This window comes from Mastomys coucha, unplaced genomic scaffold (genome assembly GCF_008632895.1).
Source record: "Mastomys coucha isolate ucsf_1 unplaced genomic scaffold, UCSF_Mcou_1 pScaffold5, whole genome shotgun sequence".
In the NCBI taxonomy this organism is placed as follows: Eukaryota; Metazoa; Chordata; class Mammalia; order Rodentia; family Muridae; genus Mastomys; species Mastomys coucha.
Window position 1 is genome coordinate 102,596,309 of NW_022196911.1, and position 22,311 is coordinate 102,618,619.

The 22,311-nt window shown below is 42.6% G+C and overlaps 1 protein-coding gene and 1 pseudogene across 2 annotated transcripts in view; one reads left to right on the forward strand and one right to left on the reverse strand.

The window, feature by feature from the left end:
- The window catches only part of Ern1 (endoplasmic reticulum to nucleus signaling 1), a 95,041-nt gene that overhangs the window by 30,029 nt on the left and 42,701 nt on the right, over positions 1-22,311 (reverse strand). For both annotated transcript variants that reach the window (XM_031350822.1, XM_031350823.1), the window contains exons 3-6: positions 14,347-14,380; positions 11,894-11,966; positions 5,064-5,136; positions 2,893-3,015 (exon numbers count right to left, since the gene is read on the reverse strand). In XM_031350822.1, the coding sequence (XP_031206682.1) occupies positions 2,893-3,015; positions 5,064-5,136; positions 11,894-11,966; positions 14,347-14,380 (303 nt within the window). The remainder of the gene's footprint in view (positions 1-2,892; positions 3,016-5,063; positions 5,137-11,893; positions 11,967-14,346; positions 14,381-22,311) is intronic.
- LOC116076831 lies at positions 9,958-10,383 on the forward strand (annotated as a pseudogene).

A 22,311-nucleotide genomic window follows, 5' to 3' on the forward strand; every position in this document is an offset into this window, starting at 1 on the left:
CACACACGCACACACGCACGCACGCACGCACGCACGCACGCACGCACGCACGCACGCACACAACAAAGCAAAACAAAACAAAACAAAAAACAGAAAGAAGACAAGGAAAAGAAATGGGTACCTAGAAGTGGCATGGTACCATGACAAAATCCTAAAACGGGTGGCACTGACTCTGGGACCAGGTAGGTAGTGGAAGGTGGGAAGGTGACAAGAGACACGGAGACACAAACATGGAAGGACAAGTGAGGAGGCCACTGTGGGAAGCTGAAAGGGGTGGTCCAGTTATGAGCTTACAGAGTAGACACAGTAAGGCTACTGCTCAGTCATTTGGGAGATAGAAAATGTGCATCTGGACTTAGCAATCGAGCAAATGAAGACTCGAGGCAGCAGCAGAGAGTGCTAAGTAGTTTTCCAAGCTGTGTATGACATGCTATAAGACAATGAGTTCAGGAAGAAACTGCCAGTTTCAAACAGGACACAGAGGAAAGAGAGTTCAGGATGGACTCTCCAGCTGAAAAAGACTTTTTCTTTTTTTCTTAAAAAAAAAAAAAAAAAGTCTAAAAAGGAAGTTCAATGTTAGCAGTGGGAGGAGAAAGTTCCAGATCAAGGGTAAAAGTCAGACTCAGGTAAGTCTGTGCTCCCCTTCTTAGAGACTCAGGTAAGTCTGTGCTCCCCTTCTTAGAGACTCAGGTGAGTCTGTGCTCCCTTCTTAGAGACTCAGGCGAGTCTGTGCTCCCTTCTTAGAGACTCAGGTGAGTCTGTGCTCCCTTCTTAGAGACTCAGGTGAGTCTGTGCTCCCTTCTTAGAGACTCAGGAAGGCTTAGGATGATGCGCTGGAGGCCCTCTACTAGCTACAGTCATGAGAATGCTAACTCATGGCACGCTCACATTCTCAAGTGGACACTTGTGGTATGGCATTTATCTAAAAGACTGACTATAATTCAACACGTGAGAAGCCCACCAAGTTTTCAGAGTAATATTAATACAATAATCAGATAGTAAAAGGGGGTGGGATCCAGGCTTCCTACTTTTAACAAAGAACAGATCGAGAGAGCTACAAAACTAGTTCTTTTCTTTTCTTTCTTTCTTTTTTTATAAATCATTTAATTTTATTTCACATGCACTGGTGTGAGGGTGTCAGGTCTCTGGAACTGGAGTTACAGATAGTTGTGAGGTGCCATGTTGGTGCTGAGGATTGAGTCTAGGTCTTCTAGAAGAGCAGCCAGTGCTCTTAATCAATAAGCCATCTCTCCCAGCCTGTCTTTTAAAAAACATATATATTATCCTTTACCCTTTGTCCTTCCCTTTTGAACAAGAATGTTTATTACAGCCATCCTGTTCCATTGGTGTATACCAAGCTAAAAAAGGGAAAGGCACAAGAAGAAAAACCCTCCACCCCATCCCTCTCATTTGTTCATTAGAATCCCGTTTCCTGCAGCCCAGGCTGGCTTTGCAGTCACATGCAGCTGAGGCTGCATTGCATTCCTGACTCTCTTGCCTTTACCTCCCACCTGTTGGGATTTCAGGTGTGCACTGCCATGTTCAGTAAAAACTTGTCTCTTTAATTCAGTCTCCAGATCAGAGGATCCTCATCTACCATCATGCCTGATACAGATGCCAAGACAATGGGTTTTGATTGGATTTTAGGGATGTTGGGAGGAGGTAAACAAATTTTGTATGTGGGAAAGTTGCACTACTGTAGCCAGAAGACAGACTATGTAAGAGTCACTGAACAGGACCACCATCGCTTCTTCCTTAGATGTGCAAGCCACTTTTTTCTACCAAGGGGCTGTGTCTTTGTCTTCACCCTTGGCTCTGGACCTGCATTGATCAAATGACTGAAGCAGAAGAAAGTTGTGTGAGGCATTCTAATATCCATTTTTGCCCAAGAAGGAGCCATGTCAGAAAGTACAGGCTATTCACATATGTAATGGGCAAGTTTACATGGAGCTGAACCAGAATCTGTGTGTGGAACCCTCCTAAATTCCTTAGTCAAAGTGTTAGGAACAACAAAATGGCCACTACTATAAGAAACTAGGTTAGGCAGCTTATTACAAAGCAATGGCTAATGGAAGAGTGGCTTTATGGACTAAGTACACACATTCCAATCAAAGCCAGAGCATGTCCAAATTCCCTCCAATACCCAGACAGTTTTTATCCCTGTGTCAATCACTCTTTTTTTTTAAAGATCTATTTATTATTATAAATAAGTACACTGTAGTTGTCTTTAGACAGCACCAGAAGAGAGCGTCAGATCTCATTACAGGTGGTTGTGAGCTACCATGTGGTTGCTGGGATTTGAACTCAGGACCTTCGGAAAAGCAGTCGGTGCTCTTACCCGCTGAGCCATCTCACCAGCCCCCGTGAATCACTCTTAAGGTTTTACTTGATGGAAAAAGGAACAAATCTTAAGTAGACCTAACAGTTTGAAAATGAGGATACTTGATCTTTATAGGGCAGGATGGCTGCTTTAACAATCTGGTCAGTTGGTACATGTGTCCCCAGAACAGGAATTAAAATGGGATGTTCCTAAACAAGGTGGGAGCTTGCAGCCAGAGAAACAGCTTCACAGAGGAGAGAACTTTTGAGCAGAGCTGTGAAAGGAGGAAGAACACTTACTTGCCAGACAGTCAAACCAGGCACTGCTGTCCTGAGAGCTGTAGGTGGTGCACCCACTTGAAAACATTTCAAAAAGGGCAATGTGGCAGCTGGGTCCCAGAGGCATCTGGACACACCCCTGGGATCTGAAGGGTCTGAGAACTCTAGCTGCCTGGAGAGGGCCACTCTGGTCAATTTTTTGGAGAACAAATCTAGTAATAGAGGCCAGAGGACGAGCTTTGTGCCATTTACTCTAGAAATAGGAAGGCAGTACAGCGAGGGCTGATTTCTTACCTGTCCGTCCAAGGTATAGAAGGGAAGTTGAAGGGCAGAGACTATCAGCAAAGGCCGATGACAAAGTCTGCTGCTTCTCGCCAGTCAGGAGGTCGATAACATACCAAATGTCTTGCTTTTTACCTGGAATGTTAGTGGATACACTGTTAAGATCCACCGCAAATGGAAATTAGTGGCGTTGCCAAGGTAGCACTTCTAGCCATTCAAGAGCCTCTGGGCTGGGAGGCAGGCCTGAAATCCCCAGGATGTTGGAGGTGCTTCTATAGTGCTCTGGAAGTGACAGTAACATCAAGGGAATAACTCCTTGGGCCACTGACTCTTATACTAATTTAATAACCTAAAGCTGACATAAAACTTTCTCTAAGCCTGATAGTATGAAAAATGTTCTCTTAACTTTAAAGTTGGATTTTATTGCTTTGAGTAACTATCTTAAATATGAAAAATCTTGCCTGTCCTTTTCCCACGAATGAGGATCTATATCAATACGAGCACACCTAGGGGCTCACCTCCAGGTACCCATGATTCATATTCTTCAACATCCCTACCAATCAGCCCACATGTGAAGCAGCACATAACTATAATTAGCTAGTACCTGTGACTGGTCAGCAGAGTTGCTGTAACCTGATGCTAATGAGGCTAAAGTTATCTCAACCTTTGTCTCTAGCCAATAAACTATTCCCAGGTCACAGGTGGTGCCACTTGCCTTGGTCAGCTGATTAGATATGAACAGGCAGACAGCACAGCCACTTTTAGGAAAACATACAGCATATGAGTCTATGGCACAGACGTGGGCATCTCGGTTTGAAGGCCAACAGCCACTGTATGTGTACACTTCTGTTCTTTAAGCCACACCTCTGGTCATTTATGCCTTCCCACTTTAACAGTTATTTCCTATATTCAAAGTCCATAGAAGCAGACTAAAGAGAAGCCAGGGAAGGTCACAGGCACCAGAATTTGTTAAAGCTATACTTAGCTGTAACAGATATAGCACACCATACTCCACACATGCACAACTTGTTTGTGGATCCTAACTGTTCTAAACAATAGTCTTCATAGGTCTGAAGATAGAGAGTAAATTATATGCAAGTAACTACAACCATAAATATCTTCCATCTATAGGACATACATCTGGTTACTTCAAGGACCATTGCAGTCTGTATGATCTACCTATAGTTCCAATGGATGGACTGAATAACTATATGCTCATAAATATACTCAGTGAAATCACTTAACACATGACACAAAGATTGTGGAAACACAATATCCTTTGACCACAAAGGATGAATTGTTGGCAAAAGCTGGAAGATTGGTATGGGACTAGTCAAAAGATAGTCATATGGGCCCAGGGCACAGCCCAAAGGATGGAAGGTTTGCTAGTCATTTCCTCTAACTCCCTGGGCTGGGAGTTCCTCATTCTGAAAGACTTATGCAAGAAGTAAGTATCCCTAGAGAAACCTTAAAAACCAGCCTGCATTTGAGCCTTGGCAATGTGCAAGAGATCCTAAAGCGTGAATAGGCAATACACACTTTCAGTTCCTCAAAAGAAAGCTGCTATATAAACACGGGCTATTATTGCTACTAAAATTTCGAGATAAATACAGTTCTTTGTGGTACAAATGCATTCTTATTGACATTTTGGCAGCTTGTGGTGGATCCGAACTGCTGAAGAAAAGCAGGTGAGCTGATGCTTTGAAAGCGGAGACCCCACACAGGTAAGAAGGCAGCTTATATATGCAAGCTGCTAAGTGCTGCTGCTACCAAATATTCTGATAGCAGGAAATACTAAGAAAGCCCTATAATTAACAGGCAGGTCCTGGCTTCCCTTCCTTGGCTCAGACTGTTGTATTTGCTTTATATTCTATCCATTTGCAGCTAGGTATGTTGCAACCATGAAATAATAGCAGTAGGCCAGGCCAGCAGCTAGAAGCTTGTTAAAATGAGTAACTATATTAATAGTGTCAATTTTTCCTTGGAGAGGGAGAGCTCTTTCTTAATTGGCCCGATGATGCTGGCATGAACAACCAAAGCACGACTGAGGCAAAAAAGACTTTTCTCAGAAAGACTGTAAAGAGGGTGACAACAGCCTGCTTTCTCAACCACAAGTTTCCCAGAATCCAGGATTTACTTTCAAAAAGAACCAAGTTTTTGGCACTAAAAACAAGAATTCTTACCCATGTAGAGGATTCCATCTGAACTTCGGCATGGGGATGCCTGAACCAATTCTGGGATGGTAAACGGAAGTTTCTTTAACAAACAAACAAACAAACAAAGCAAAAAAGAAAAAAAAAGAAAAAAGAAAAGAAAGAAAAGAAAAAAACAGGAAAAAAGTTAACTAAGTCTTGTGAAATGAATTTTTACCAAACATGCTGTTTCTGTTACACGGTTCTTCTAAAAACAGAGAAGCACATTGCTGATGGAGTTTCTAGTTGGAACCTAAGAAGGAGAACCTGGGCTTCCACATCGACTTCCAGCAGCCTCTGGGTTCCTCCATCTCTGAACTCTGTACACCAACTCATTTATTTGACACAGGATGTTCAGGTCCCTCAGGTGTCCTGTCCAGGTATTCCCTGAGGGTGCCATAAACCTTTTCTGAGAAGATCACACACAAATATGAAGAGTTACATTCTTGGCTTTTAAAAACAAAACAAAACAAAACTGAGACACGGTTTCTCTGTGGAATAATCCTGACTTTCCTGGAACTTGCTCTGTAGACCAGGCTGGCCTCAAACTTACAGAGATCCATCTGCCACTGCCCCCTGAGTGCTGGGATTTAAGGCATACAACACCATGCCTGGGGCCTGTCTTGGATATTTTAAGGGAGAAATAAATCTCCTGTCTTTAAAATCTGACCCAAAGACAGCCAGGCCAGGAAGAGTGACAATGCCTTTCCCGTGGCATTGATGCTGAAAAGAAGCAACTTAGAAGGAGTTCAAGCGTCAAGGGAAGGAGAAGCCATGGCTGCATGGGCAGCACAAGGGTCTGAATTTTGGGCTTTCTTCAGTAATTCTCATCGAAAACAGAGCCTTTGAGTTATAAAAAGGAAGTTATGGTAGGTGCCAGGAAAAGAAACTCTAAGAACTCCTAACATTTCAACACATTTCATCATAAACTGCTTCTTCTGAGCCCACAGCTGACCTCTGAAGCCCTTCTGGTCACTGCCTGTTTTGGTGAACTTTATTTTTGGAATGGGCCCTGAAACTATGCAGGTACCCACTGTTAGCTTCTACTACACTGTCATCTTTTCTCCAAGCAAGAACAGATTTCTTGGTAGTGTTAAACAGAACCATAGGTAGAAATTAACTATTTCCCCATCATTCCAACATTCAAACTAAACCTTAGAAAAAGGAAAACACTAGCAAAAGGTAGCAGTGCCTAGCACTTGCAGATGTTTCTGGAATCAGAAAGTCTTTGTCAGTCCAGCACTCTGGAGTCCTATGCTCCAAGACAAGCACTACCACAGCTCTGAGAGCATCCTTGGGAAATCACATCTCTTTAAGTCCAAACACCAATCCTGGAAGCTTTGGTCTTCATACATTCCTTGACTTGTCTTTTCTATACCTCTAAAGTGGGGGCAACACCCATGGACTAACAAGAGGCTCAATGAGATGACTTACACCAATCACTCCACACTATTTCTAGCAAGCAAAACACAAGTGTGTTTCATATAATGTGAAGAGAAACCAATGCAAAGACATGTGAAGGGTGAAGTGCATGTGGCTCCACCACCAAGGCTTGCCTTTGTCCACATCAGCCCCAGGTACTCGAAACCTAATTTTAAAATACCCATTTGGGAGCCCACAACACACTTAAGAGTCTAGACCAAGGGTTTCCATCCTTGGCTGCACCTCAGAACCACATGAAGGCCTTTCAAACTTCTGGGTAAAGCATAACATACAAGCAGAATGGGATTCATGAGCATAGCTCAGTAATTTGCACCAAGTAAACATATCTGTCACTAACATCCTTATGGGACACAGAGAGAGCATTTCAAGCTCCTTGGAAAGCCCCTTTGTACCTGCTTGTTGCTATTAACTCTCTGGGGTAACTATTATCTTAATCCTAAAACCAACAGAATCTAGTTTTTTCAGGTTTTGAGATTTATAAAACGAACTCTTGAGTATGTAGCCTGCTCTGTCTGTCATGTTTTGTTTGTTTGTTTGTTTGTTTGCTTGTTTTTTGAGACAGGGTTTCTCTGTGTAGACCAGGCTGACCTCAAACTTACAGAGATCTGACTGCCTCTGCTGGGATTAAAGGCATGTGCCATAATAGCCCAGCTATCATGTTTTACTTAGTGTTATATTTGTGGGATAGATCCATGTTGTAAGCACTTGTGGACAATTGTGCAGCTAAGCATTCAACTGAATGACTATCTCATAATTTATTTCTCCATTCTATTTATTGATATATTTAGCTACATTCTGTATTTTGCATAAGATAAGCAGTATGGTTGAATAAATGTCTGTCCTAGTTGGGTGTTTTTTGTTTTTTGTTTTTGTCAACTTGACATGGGCTGAAGTCATCTTAGAAGGAAACCCCAACTGAGAAAATGCCCCCATCAGATCCGCCTGTAGGCAGACCTGTGGGGCATTTTCTTGATTGAAAGGGAAGCCCCCAACCCCTAACCATGGGTAGTCCCATACCTTAGTAGGTAGTATTAGAGCATACAGAGAAGCAAACTCAGCAAGCTAGGAGGTGCAAACCAGTAAGCTGCATCCCTGCATGATTTCTGCTTTAATTCCTACACCTGGAGTTCCTCCCTTGACTCCCTTCAGTTCCAGAGTGTGACCTGAGAGCTGTGGAAATGAAATAAACCCTGTCCTCCCCAAGTTATTTTTGGTGCTAGTCTTTACACGGCACTAGAGACCTGCTAAGACAATGCCTTTGGGGAGAATATATTCATGTATTTCTCTTGGGCACATGCCAGGGATGGTGTTACTTGGTTGTAGGTTGAAGTAGAAACTTCTAGTTTCTTTGGAAAGTCAGTTATGTCAAGAGATGTTTTCCTGGAGCAGACACAGGTCAAAGGATGCTTTAATATAGCAAACACATAAAAGGACCCGTGATGAAGGAGCATAAATATAACCCCACAGACAGTGGGAGATGAGCACTGACCATTGGTTTGGTTTGCTCTGCCTCACTATTCTTCAATAATGACATGCATGTATTGGTTTGCCTTACATAGAATTGTTGAACTCCATTTGTGATAAAGCCACATTTGAAAGAAATTTGCCAAAGAACTCCTTGTGAGGTTTACCTCAGGCCTGTTGGCGAGCCTTAAAGTTTCTTCAAGATTAAACTATAGCTGCTGGTTTGTGTGTGGTATCTGCCTGCCTAGAGGACTGGTCGGCAGCTGCTGAGTTGTAATTGGCGTTTACTAAGGGACTCAACTGCTGCCAAAGAAGACTGAGCTTGCCCTCAAAGAACTACTGCGGAACAGGTCCACTTCCTAAAACTTTTCTCTTCCACTACCTCTATTGGGAGGCTGAACACTTATTAAAAGCAGGCTTCAAAAACTTTATGCCTACTGTAGGTTCTATCACATATGCTGCTGAATCAGCTGTACTGCTTGCATCTCCCAGTGGACAGACTTCTGGTTATTGGCACCTCCACTGGCCTTATGACTTCAGTTTCCCTAATGACACCTCTTCATAGATTTATTCAGCGTTAGAATACACTCTTCTACCTTTCTATTGGCTCATCTGTCATTGTTGTTTGGTGTTCTGAGACAGGATCTCACTCTGTAGCCCTGGCTGGTCTTCAACCCCACTATACAGACCCACCAGGTTGGCCTCAAACTCACAGAAATCTGCCTGCTTCTGCCTCTACTTGGTGAAAGGTGCACATCACCATGCCCAAACATCTGTCTTTTCCTAATGACACACTGGAGTTCTTTTGGTTGGTTATTTGAGACAAATTCGCACATAATGCATTTTGTTCTCAAACTCCCATGTAGCTGAGGATGATCTTCCAATTTCTGATCCTCAGGTCTCCACCTCTTGGGTGCTGGCATTAGAGACATGAGTCCCCACACTGAGTTTCTGTAGTTCTTAAGGATTGGATTCAGCCCCCATAGGATTTGTTTTCGTTTCTTAAATGTAGATGTTTAGATTTTGTCTCTGTTTTCCGAATATTGGATGTGTGGACTACAAATACTTTGTAGCCTCCTCTCTTCAGGAAGAAAAGCTCTTGATCCTTTACTTAAATTTATGGTTGGTGTATGTAAAATTATCCTATTTAAGAAATCATTATGGGCTGGTGAAAAGGCGTATCTTCTCTGATCTTTACATACTCACTGTGGCATGAATGTGTGTGTATACATATATAAATAAATAAATGCAATAAAAATGTAAAAAATGTTTAAATGATTATATGTTCTAAGACCATGAAGCTGTTCCATTACTTATTCCTGAACCTTTATTATCTTGCATCTCACAATAATAATTTATTAATAGGTACATGATTTGTCTGAAATTGACTTTTACTCAGATGGATGTACACTGAAGATATCTTATTTCTACATGGATACTCCACTGATCCCTTTGTTATCTTCACTCCCTTGTGCTGGGGAGGAAACCCAGAGTTCTGTACATATGAAGCAAGTGGTTTCCTACCAAGCTATACTCTCATCCCAAGATGGTCACTATTTACTAAAAAGGTACCCCTGCCAAAGTGGTATCTTTGTCACAGGGCAGGTGGCCACTCCCTTGGGTTAATTTAGAAATTTTCTTTTCTAGAGAAATTAAAAGAAAAAGGCTAATAACTTAGATCAATAGTGCAACTGAGACCTAGGTTCAGTTGTCTTGTTGTAGGAATAGACAGGGTTTCACTCTATAGTTCTAGTCTTACTATGTAGTCTGAGTGACCTGGACCTTTCCAGGTAGACCTGGCTAGCCTCAAACTCACAGAGATCTGCCTTTGCCTCCTAAGTGCTGGTATTAAAGACATGCACCACCAAATCTGGCTAGGTTCAACATGTCTTTTAAAACTTTTTAAAAGATATTTTATTTATTTTTATATGCACAAGTATTTGCCTAAATTATGTTTCATATAACATGCATGCAGCTCTTTCCGCCATCTTGGCGCCGGTGGAGGCCTGCTGGGAACAGGACTTCTAAAAGCAAGTATGTCTGGAAGGCTGTGGTGCAAGGCCACTTTTGCTGGCTACAAGCGAGGTCTCCAGAACCAAAGAGAGCACACGGCTCTTCTTAAAATCGAAGGCGTTTATGCCCGAGATGAAACTGAGTTCTACTTAGGCAAGAGATGTGCATATGTGTATAAAGCAGAAAACAATACAGTGACTCCTGGAGGCAAACCAAACAAGACCAGAGTGATCTGGGGACAAGTAACTGGGGCCCATGGAAACAGTGGGATGGTTCGCGCCAAATTCCGAGGCAACCTTCCTGCAAAGGCCACTGGACACAGAGTCCGTGTGATGCTGTACCCATCCCGGATTTAAACTAATGGAGAGTAAATAAATAAAAGTAGATTTGTGCTCTTGTACTTTTTTTAAAAAAAAAAAAAAAAAAAAAAACCATGCATGCAGAGTCTGCGGTAGGCAGAAGGCGGCACTGGATGCCCTGAAACTGGGGCTGCAAATGGCCGAGCTGCTGTTTTGGTGCTGGGAATCGAACGTAGGTCCCTGAAAGAGCAAGAGCAGCCAGTGCTCTGAGCCATCTCTTGAGCCCAATAGGCTCCGCCATTTTTTTTTTTTTTAGCATACCTCACATTATTATAATGTGTAGCAAAAATTGACAATTACTGGTCTAGAATCCCAAGTGGAGATGGAGGTAGACTATCACATGCTTTCCCTAAAAAGAAGTACATTTCTTTGACATGGGCGGGGTGGAGACATTATTTTTTTTAAGCTTTTTTAATGACATTTACCCATGTGTGCTGTGAGGGGGACTGAATGCATGCCACAGCACATGTGTGGAGGCCAGAGAACAACTTAGAGGAGTCAGTTCTCTTCTTCTCCACATGGGCCCTGGGGATCCAACCGGGATTAACAGGAAGTGTCTTTAACTAGAATCAGTAAACAGTTAACCCAGTAAATAGCATTTCAAACTATATTTCTTGCTCTTAAGTTGAAGGTCTCTAGCTAGAGTAAGCATGTCACTATCATGAGCCCTCAGTACCTCCAGTGTATTGTCTGGGACAGCAGCATATGCTGGTATGGGCCTGGGATTCTGAACTAGGGCTATACAGTCAAAAGCTCATTTAAGGGCTGGAGAGATAGCTCCTCAGCAGGTGAAGTGCTCACCATGCAAGCATGAGGCCCTGAGTTCAAACAACCAAAGTAGACCTAAACTGTCAGACACATAGTTGAGTGTCCATAATCCCAATAGTCCCGCAGAGAGATGGCAGGCAGAGGGAGGAGAATCACTGGAAGTCTGTAGATCAGCTATTGTGGCATACAAAGTAGAAAAACAATAACTGCCTGTCTCAACTAAGGTAGAAGACAAGAGCTAATACCTAAGACTGTCTTCTGACTCTGTATGTGTACTGTGACACTCACACACATGTATTTACAAACATGAATATGCAAACACATACTACACACACACATACACACACACAATTAAAAAAAATAAATAAAAAAGCGGGGGCTGGCAAGATGGCTCAGCGGGTAAGAACACTGACTGCTCTTCAGAAGGTCCTGAGTTTGGATCCCAGCAACAATATGGTGGCTCACAACCATCCATGATGAGATCTCACACCCTCTTCTGGTGCGTCTGAAGACAGCTACAGTGTATTACACCAGAGCAAGCAGGGCTGGAGTGAGCAGAGGTCCTGAGTTCAATTCTCAGCAGCCACATGATGGCTCACGGCCATCTGTCCAGCTACAGTGCACTCATACACATAAAAGGCAGTGATGCTATACCAGTTTAGCTGTGTCAGAATCCCCAGCAGTGTGTAAAGCTCCTAGGTGGTCTCACACAGAGAAGCAAGTAAGGACACAGCTAAGAAACTCAGAGTATGCCAAGAAGCAAAATAGTCTCACCGTCAGGCCTTCATTGTGCTTGCCTCCAAGTGTGTACAGACTGCCATCATTGGGATCTGGGAGGAAGGCAGGCCTAGAAATTAAATTAAAAATGTCAATGATAAACTATAGAACAGAGAACAAAAGACCAAAATGATCAAAATCATGCAGAGCCATAGCATGGGGGATGAATGAGTGAGAATGTGGAAGACAATATTACCAACTGCTTTTTTCATGTCAGACAGACAGACACACACACAAATAACCCACGAGGTTCATATTCTACTTAAGCAGAGAAAAATAACGAGAAAGAAAAGTCATATACTATGAATGATGATGAAATAAATGAAAAGGGCTTAGCAAATCTATTTTCAACTTCCATGTCCACTGTGCCTGATCATTGATAATTAATATTTTACAGCAACAGTAGAATGCATCTCAGACCAAATCCAAAGTTTTATTTATTCTTAGAGAATTTCATAAATGTATGTATGATATGCTTTGATCATATCTAGTTGCCACAGCCCTGCCAACTCCTCCTACCCTTCTCCCACTATCTACATGCACCGCACTTCTGGCTGCTGGATATCCTGGGACGGGGATACAGACGTGCATGCTGAATCCAAACCCTCTGCAGGAGCAAGCAGTAAGTGCTCTTAGCTGCTGGGCTATCTCAGCTCCCCTCTTTTTAATTTTTAAAAAACAATCCACTGAATGTAATTAGTGTTACCAGTATCGACCTGTTATTTTCAAACATTTATTTCTTAAATGACAGCAATAAAAGCAGACTCTGAAGTCTGACATCAGAGAATGTGTCAGGGATATAGATCAAGGTCTCTGTCTGTAGGATCTCACAAGAAAACAAGGTTGACCTTGTGTCCGGTGAATGTGCTAAAGATGGAACTCTAATTAGTGCCAACGAGGAATCCTCTTCCTAATCTCTTCTCCACTCGGGTTGCTCCATCATTTCAGGCTTTTACAGGGTTTCTCTGTGTAGCTCTGGCTGTCCTAGAACTCACTCTGAAGACCAGGCTGGTCTCGAACTCAGAAATCCACCTGCCTCTGCCTCCAAGTGCTAAGATTAAAGGTGTGAGCCATCGGAGCTGAAGAGATGGCTCAGTGGTTAAGAGCACCGACTACTCTTCCAGAGGTCCTGAGTTCAAATCCCAGCAACCACATGGTGGCTCACAACCATCTGTAATCTGATCCGATGCCCTCTTCTGGTGTGTCTGAAGACAGCTACAGTGTACTCATATTAAATAAATAAATAAATAAATAAATAAATAAATAAATAAAGGTGTGTGCCACCACTGTCCAGCCACTTCAGGCTTTTACAGGTGACAATACTCTCTTGAAAATGCACACACCCTAAGAACAGGTTACCTTCACCTTTACTCTCTGTGATGTGACACAGTGAACAAAGAGATCCAGGGGATGATGAGATGGGTTCAGAGGTTAAGAACTGTCTACTCTTCCAGACAATCCATGTCTGATTCCCAATACCCACATGGTTGACTCACAACTGTCTGTTAACTCCAATCTCAGGAGATCCGATGCCCTCTCTGGCCTCCATGGGTACCAAGCATAACATGTGATACATAAATATGCACAGAGGCAAAACAACCATACACATAAAACAAGCAAACAAACAAACAAACAACTAAATAAATTTATTTTTAAAAAATGAGTATGTGGGGCTGGACAGATGGCTCAATGGTTAAGAGCACTGAGTGCTCTTCCGAAGGTCCTAAGTTCAAATCCCAGCAACCACATGGTGGCTCACAACCATCCATAATAAGATCTGATGCCCTCTTCTGGAGTGTCTGAAGAAAGCTACAGTGTACGTACATATAATAAATAAATCTTTTTTAAAAAATGAATAAGTAAATAAGTTTTAAAAAGAGAGAACCAGACTTTAGAAGTTCAGTTCAAAACTCAATTTAAGTTCTATCTCAAGTCGCTGGACATACTGGCACATACAGAGGCAGGTATATCTCTGTGAGGTTGAGACCAGCCTGGTCTACACAGTGAGCTCAAGGACAGCCAGGGGTATATAGTGAGACATTGTCTCAAGAAAAAAAGAAAAAGAAAACAAAAGAAGTAGTCCCATTTCTTTTCTTTTTTAAAAATTTATTTATTTATTTATTTTATAGATATGAGTACATACTGTGGCTGTACAGATGGTTGTAGGCTATCATGTGGTTGCTGGGAATTGAATTCAGGATCTTTGGAAGAGCAGTCAGTGCTCTTAACCGCTGAGCCATGTCTCCAGCCCACAAAGTCCCATTTCAATCAAGCCTTTTAATACAACTGTCCTCTTCTTCACCCAAGAAGCAGACTTCTATCACACCACATGGAAAGTTTTATGTCTCAAAACTTCTTGTTACACTTTGAACTTGTGCATATTATTTGTGCCCAGCAACTAAGTAAGATGGAAAGTCAGAAGGAAATACTAAGGAGAAATGGGAACTTACTCTTCCACGTGTGTTGGGACCTGCAGGACTGGATCTGTGCAAAAGAACAAGACGCATCATCAGGAGGGCTCTGAGACATCAGGGCCCTGGAGGTTTCCCAGGACCAACAAACAAGTCGTACCAACAACTAAGACTAGCCTGCACTACTTAAGTCATGAGAGGGCATTGCAGGAAGCACACAGAGGCACAAAGCTATGTGCTTACAATTCTTACTAAGTGTACACAGTACGACTAAAGTACTAAGTCTACCGTACATAGTGGGCTGGAGAAACAGTTGGGTGGTTCAAAGCATTTGTTGCTTCTGCAGAGGACCCAGGTTGGATTCCCAGTACCCATATGGCAGCTCACAGCCATCCATAACTCCAATTCCAGGTGATCTGATGCCCTCTTCTAACCTCTGAGGACACCAAGCATGCATGGTGCATACACACACACAGGTAAAGCATTCACACATAAAATAAATAAACCTAATAAAAATTTTAAATATTTACTTTTATTTTATACATGAGTGCCCACATGTATGTCTCTGTGCCATGTGCATAAAAAATGTCTGCAGAGACCAGAAGAGGGCATTGGAAGCCTGGCAGTGGAGTTACAGATGGTTGTGAATCGCCATATGCATGTTGGGTATTAAAGCCAGGTCCTCTAGAAGAGCAGCCAGTGTTCTTAAGCCACGAGCCATCTCTCCAGTCCCCACCACAAGAATTTCCAAAATCTGAATCACTAATTTGTTGCTGGGATACCCAGAGTAGGAGTAGATATTCCCACTAAGAAACGCAACACTTCGTAACTGATGCTAACTGGATAGAAAATGCTCTTGCAGCAGCTTATGGCAATCCTACTGGCTTAAAGTATTGATTTTCTTTGATCCACTAATTGTATTTCTGTAAAATCTAGCTTAATATAGTATAAAATACAAGAAAAGTTATTTGTACAAAGATGTTCACAATAGCATTATAAATGAAGTAAGTATTCTTTGATATGGTTAAATTATCTGCTTGGCAGAAAAATAGGGCCTCTTAAAAAGTCTAATAAAATGTTTGATTTTGTTGGGTTTTTTAATTTTGTTTTGAGACAAGGTCTAACTAGCTTTGGATGGCCTGGAACTCACAGAAAGGGCTGCCTCTACCTTCTGAGTGCTGGGATTCAAGTTGTACACCACCAGGCCCAGTGCTAATAAGCCTAAGGTTTTTGTTTTTTGTTTTGCTTTGTTTTTTCTTTTTGTTTGTTTTTCGAGACAGGGTTTCTCTGTAAAGCCCTGGCTGTCCTGGAACTCACACTGTAGACCAGGCTGGCCTCGAACTCAGAAATCCTCCTGCCTCTGCCTCCCAAGTGCTGGGATTAAAGGTGTGTGCCACCACGGCTAGTATACACCTAAAATTTAAGCATGTACAAGTTTTTCTGCTTCTGCAGTCATGTAGTCAGGTAAAAGGCACATTTACATTGTTGCAGCATTTTCTCTGTCCAATCACATTAGGCAGTGACAGGCCTGTGATTGGACAGGAATAGAGAGGTGGAGCTAGAAGTGTAGGAGGAAAGAGGGGAGAGCAGGAAGGGGAGAGCGGGAAGGGAAGGATCTTCATCATGGAGACAGAGGAAAATGACAATTCAGACCCCATGTAGTTATAACAACCAAGCTAAGGTTTTTACAAAATAGATTAATTGGGTCAAAACATTGTCTTTATCATTTGGCACTGAAATAATCATATTGGCATCTTGTAATTGGGATCTTATTATTATATAAACCTGATTAGTTAATTAAGCCTTAAGAGTCATGCTTTAACGGGTACTATGCATTAGATTGTGGGGGTGTATAAAGCATTGCATGTGAGCGAGATGGTGCTGCTAGCTGGGAGAAAATAGCAAGAACCCGCTGGAACACAGTGTTGTGGCCGAACAGTACTGGCACTAGAAAGTGCTCTGGCGGGAAAGAGTTTGCGGGGTGGATTCATTTTTTATAATGTAACTATACAGAAAACCTGCACAACAGAAAAACACTAGATGGAAAGATCAAAAGTACTAATGATCTTCTTTTTCAAAGTATGACCAAATTTCACTTTTTCTATTTTTCTCAAATTCTCTAGAAGATTGGATTTTTCTTTTTCTTTTCTCCTCCTCCTCCTCCTCCTCTTCTTCTTTCTCTTCCTCTTCCTCTTCTTCTTCTTCTTCTTCCTCTTCCTCTTCTTCTTCTTTTTTGAGACAGGGTTTCTCTGTGTAGCCCTGACTGTCCTGGAACTCACTCTGTAGACCAGGCTGGCCTCGAATGCAGAAATCCACCTGCCTCTGCCTCCCAAGTGCTGGGATTAAAGGCGTGCGCCCACCACTGCCCTGCTGGATTTTACTTTTTCAATTAGAAAGAAACTTTTTTCCCCTTCTCTCTGTTTATAGCAGTAATTCCATGTTTACAGCAATAAAATCTAGCCGAATTCTTCTTCCAAGGGTCTCCTGGGCATTGCCAAACACGAGGCTGCTGGGTGGCTGGGATGGACAGTGTGGTGAGAGGACCTGAGTAGCAGTAGCAGGCTGCCACAACCAAAGACCTCAAGGAAGAGACTGCATAGTAAGGCAGCATTGCCAACAGATGCCCACAGCTACAACCCAGCCGTACACTCCAGGGCAGAAGAGAGGAAAACAGTTTTTTGGTTTTTTGGTTTTTTTTTGTTTTTTAAATATTTATGTATTATATGTAAGTACTCTGTAGCTGTCTTTAGACACTCCAGAAGAGGGCATCAGATCTTGTTATGGGTGGTTGTGAGCCATAATGTGGTTGCTGGGATTTGAACTCAGGACCTTCGGAAGGACAGTCACTGCTCTTAACCGCTGAGCCATCTCTCCAGCCCGAGAGGGAAACATTTTAACAAGATTTTGTATGCAGAGTTCTAGACTCAGGAGGCTGATGGTGACAGACAGCCGTCTGATCTTGTCACTTGGGACTCTCCTGTGAAGTAGTCTTTCAAGCCTTCTCATATGCTGACTGTGCTTACAAGGCAGACACACACCAGATGTGATTTGCAGGCAGCAAACAAACAAATTCACTAAACCAAAGGACTCGCAGGAAACAGGGTGAACTTTCAGTCAGTAAGCACATGTTTATCTTTCCCATTAATCACCTCTCAGTACACTCTTACAAACAGACTGATGCAAGAGACAGGAAATAAAGGCACACGACACTCACTCAACTGAAATAAAGCAGGCAAGGTGCAATCAGGGCCCAGAATCTCCAACTCAGCCTCAAAGCCAGGCAAGCCACACAAGCCAGCAAAAGCAAGAATGTCAGACTCCAATGGCAGCACAGCACTGTAAAAAGCCATCTTTTCTGCTTGCTTCAGCTACTTAATGGCCACAGGCAAAACAGAGGGAGGAGATGTGGCTAAAATCTAGCAATTACAAAAATAAGACATGGATGTTAAAGTGTTTGAATTCCTGCTCACAAACTGATCTTTGCTGTACAGCATTTACTCAGTCTCATGGACTTCAGAGGCAGATTTGCCTAGCTTTTTATGGCTTATCTACTGGCCCTTTGCTTTTTTGTTGAGGCCTCGGGTCATCATAAGACACAGAATCTCAGCGGAAAACAAAGTTCCCTCTGCCAACAACATCAGTGTTTAAGAACACTTTTGCTTTCTAAGGAAAAGATAGACTTTAGGGGTGTGGCCATATTGTTATATACTCAGTATAACAGGGTACCTGGACACGTTTCTGCTAAGGTGTGAACCAGGTTAAAAACTCATTTATTAAGACACCTCTGAGCCGGGTGGTGGTGGTGCACGCCTTTAATCCCAGCACTTGGGAGGCAGAGGCAGGCAGATTTCTGAGTTCGAGGCCAGCCTGGTCTACAGAGTGACTTCCAGGACAGTCAGGGCTACACAGAGAAACCCTGTCTCGAAAAACAAAAAACAAAAAACAAAAAAAAAAACCAAAAAAAAGATACCTCTGACAGAGGCAGGCAAAGTGCTATTCAGCTTCTGAGGTATAATAATGGCCTGTTCTACAGATACTTTCTTCTTCTTCTTCTTCTTCCTCCACCCCCTCTCCTTCTCCTTCTTTTTTCGAAAGAGGGTTTCTCTGTGTAGCCCTGGCTGTCCTGGAACTCACTCTGTAGACCAGGCTGGCCTCGAACTCAGAAATCCGCCTGCCTCTGCCTCCCAGGTGCTGGGATTAAAGGCGTGCACCACCACTGCCAGGCACTTTTCTTCTTAAAGAATAATTGATAGCCAGGTATGGTAATATATGCGCGTAATTCTAGCACTTGGAAGCACGAGGCAGGAGAATTCAAAGTTCAAGGCCAGCCTGGACTAGTGAGACCCTGTCTGGTTTGAGGAGAATCCATGATTTGCTTGAAAATAATACAGAAAAGAGTTGTGTATGCGGCAGATTAATTAAAAGGTAGCGGACTGCTGGTAACTTGTTAGAAACAGCATCAGGGACACACAGTCTTTTCACTGTTTTTTTGTATATATGCTTGGAAGTTTCTATATAATAAGGTTAAAGATGAAATTTTTGTGACCCTCAACAAAAACAAAAGTAAACATGACTTGAAAAAGTGATATGATAAAAGATCAGCAGGGAAAGTGGTTTTTGATTTATTAATGAGAACTACATCAGGCAAGATTCTTGCTTACCAGTTTCAGCCAGTGAAAAGAAACCCTGGGCAATTACAAGGCTGTAAGCAAATACTCCTGCAAAATAGGCCAGTCTATCCATATGGAGACAGATAAGGGTAAATGTCAGCCTCACTGAGCTGTTTTACTTACAGAGATAATAATATTTTATAAAAAGAGGGTAAAATGGTGTAACTCAAGGAAAAGGTGAGAGAACGCTCTGGGAAAATACCATTGAAAACAATACTGGGTCTCCCAAGGTTACCCTGGGAAGAAAGCAACCTGCTTACTGTTGCCCTGGAAGGAACCGAGGCTGGATTAAACTCCATCCCGGCCCAGGTCAGGTGACACTGCTACCATACTGTGTTAATCTAATCCTTGCTAACCAGAGACAAAACTGGAAAAGCAGATGACCACACTTCCTTGTCTGAGTTTATCAGGGCAAACGTGTAAAAAAAGTGCTCCCATCTCCACAAACTCGAGTACTGCCTCGCTCCATCTAGAGGGGCATCTATAACCAGCCCTAACTACAAGATGAGGGCCAGCCTAGGTCCCCACTTGGAGCTATTTTCTCAGAATCCACTGGACATTTCTACTAGCTACCAACACCTCAGCCTCCACCCTACCAAGTACTCCCTCCATCTTTCACCCGAGACTGGCTTCTTGAGTACACTGCATTTGTTTTTTGTTTCTTTTGAAAACAGGTTTTTTCATATAATATATTCTTATCACTGTTTTCTCCTCCCTCATCTCCTCACAGATCCTTCCCACTTTCCCACCCATCCAACTTCAGCCCCAACCCCTTTTTTTAGAAAACAAATTGGGGAGGAAGGATTATAGGAGCCAGAGGGGTAAAGGGCACCATAAGAAACCCCACAGAATCAACTAAGCTGTGCTCACGGGGCTCACGGGGCTCACGGGGCTCACGGGGCTCACGGGGCATGACCTCTGCACACGTTACAGTTGTATAGCTTGGTCTTCTTGAGGGACTTGTAACAGTGGGAGCAGGGGCTGGCTGTCTCTGACTCTGTGGCCCACTGTGGGGATCCTTTCCTCCTACTAGGTTGCCTAGCCTTAATAGGAGAAGTGCTTCATCATATTACAACTTGATGTGCCATAGGAGGCCTGCCCTTTCCTGAAGAGAAAAAACGAGGAGGAGTGAATGTTTGGAGGAGGGGGTGCTGGGAGGAAGGGGAAGTGGAACTGTAGTGGGGATGTAAAAGAAAGAAGGTAAGAAAGAGAGGGAAGAAACAAGGAAAAACAAACAAACAGAATAGAACAAAGCAAGCAAGCAAGCAAACAAAAAAACCCAAGAAGCACATACACAAAGAGAGACACACACACAAATGACATCTCCAATGCCAGGACTGAATACACTGCATTATTAACAAAACCCAACTTCTTAAATCCACAGGGGGCTGCGTAATTGAATGTGGGAATCAGGAAGAACTTGACAACAGTGAAAGTTTCCTGAACACCCAGGTGTCCTTGGCAGCTCTCACCCACGCACAACCTCACTGTAGCTTTGGTCCTGAATGCACACATATATACTTGGCACCTTGAATGCCATCATGCCACACAGCATTGGTTAACACTGCTTGAAACACTGTGGCTCTAATTGGAGCCTGTATGTTATGAATAACATTATTTCCATTGTACATTCAAAGTTTTCTGCTCTCATACAAAAAAAAAATGGTTTAAAGTCAATTATGGTAGAGCATACCTACAATACTCAAATTTGGGAAGTGGTACAGTGGGGAAATCAGGAGTTCAAAGGTCATCCCCAGCTGCACAGTAAGTAAATTTTAAGGCAGCCTGGGTTGAGAATATCTCAAGCAAACAAACAAACAAGAACAAAACCCACTACTAATAACAAAATAAACATGCTTTAATTACAGATTATATAATTTAATTAATTACAGAAACAAAAACCCATAATGTTTTCCTACTTTCTTTACATGCTGAGAATGTGCCAAAATACTAACCCATGTCACTACCTTCACAGTCATAGAACTTTTCTGTTACCCCAAACACTTTTTTACACCCCTCTGGAATCAATATTCCCAAATCTTCCCTACCTGCAACCAACTACTGGTAAGATTCCTTTTCTTGTGTGTAGATTCCTTTTTGTAGGGATTCTTTTTCATTGTACACTGTTTTTGAAATTCATCGGGCTGGAGAGATGGCTCAGCAGTTTTTGACTGCTCTTCTGAAAGTCCTGAGTTCAAATCCCAGCAACCACATGGTGGCTCACAACCATCCATAATGAGATCTGATGCCCTCTTCTGGTGCATCTGAAGACAGCTATAGTGTACTTAGATCCAATAATAAATAAATCTTTAGGTCAGAGTGTGTGGGGCTGACCGGAGCCAGCAACCTTCATTCACAGCAACCACATGATGGCTCACAACCATCAGTCTAGCCACAGTGTACCTATACGCATAAAATAAATAAAGAAATAAATCTTTTAAAAAAAGAAAAAAGAAACTCATCACTGTGGTATCACTAAGATTAAAGAGTAGCATTCTGCCTTAAGGATGTGCCACTGTTTACCTGTTAATCTGTTGAGGGACATTGGATTATTGTGAAATAAAACTACTAACATTTGAGTATGGGTCTCTTTTGAACTACTTTTTCTTTTCCCTAGGAAACTACTGAAGAGTGGACTGGCTAGTTGTATTATCTACATTTGACAAGAAATTGCCAAACAGCTCTCCAAAGCATTGCACAGCCACCTACAGCATCCAACAGTAACCCATAAGATTTTTGAAATGCTGATTTCTAGGCTTATCCCCTAGAAAATTACTGTCTTGAGAGGTGTGAATCCTCTAGCTACATATGCAATGTGCTGGCCTACCAGAAAGCACCACTTCAAGTCCCTGTCTGCCTTCCCACCTATGCTCTCTCCACCCTTTCCGGCTGTCAAGACTACACTGCCACAGTAACCCTTCCTGAGCAAGCCTCAGAGACCTCTGAAATCCTCCTACCAGGTCTCCACCCAGCACTGACCATGTTACCATCTGCAGCTGCTCAGGCCTCCTGAGCTGGCACCTGCTCCTCACTCTAACCCAGGCATGGGGACTGCTGCCTCGGTACTACCCAGGCACATAACCTGAGACACTCCTGTCCTCAGTATTACTTTCTCTTACTATTCCCATTCAATTAAATCCCATGTTTTATAAATTTTGATTTACTAAATTTTTTTTGGAACTTACCTCTTCCTTTTCATATCACTATAAAAATGAGAAAGCTGCCAGGCAGTGGTGCACACATTTAATCCTAGCACTCAGGAAGAAGCAGCAGGCTAGTCTCTGAATTTGAGGACAGCCAGGTCTATAGAGTAAGTTCCAGGACAGCCAGGGCT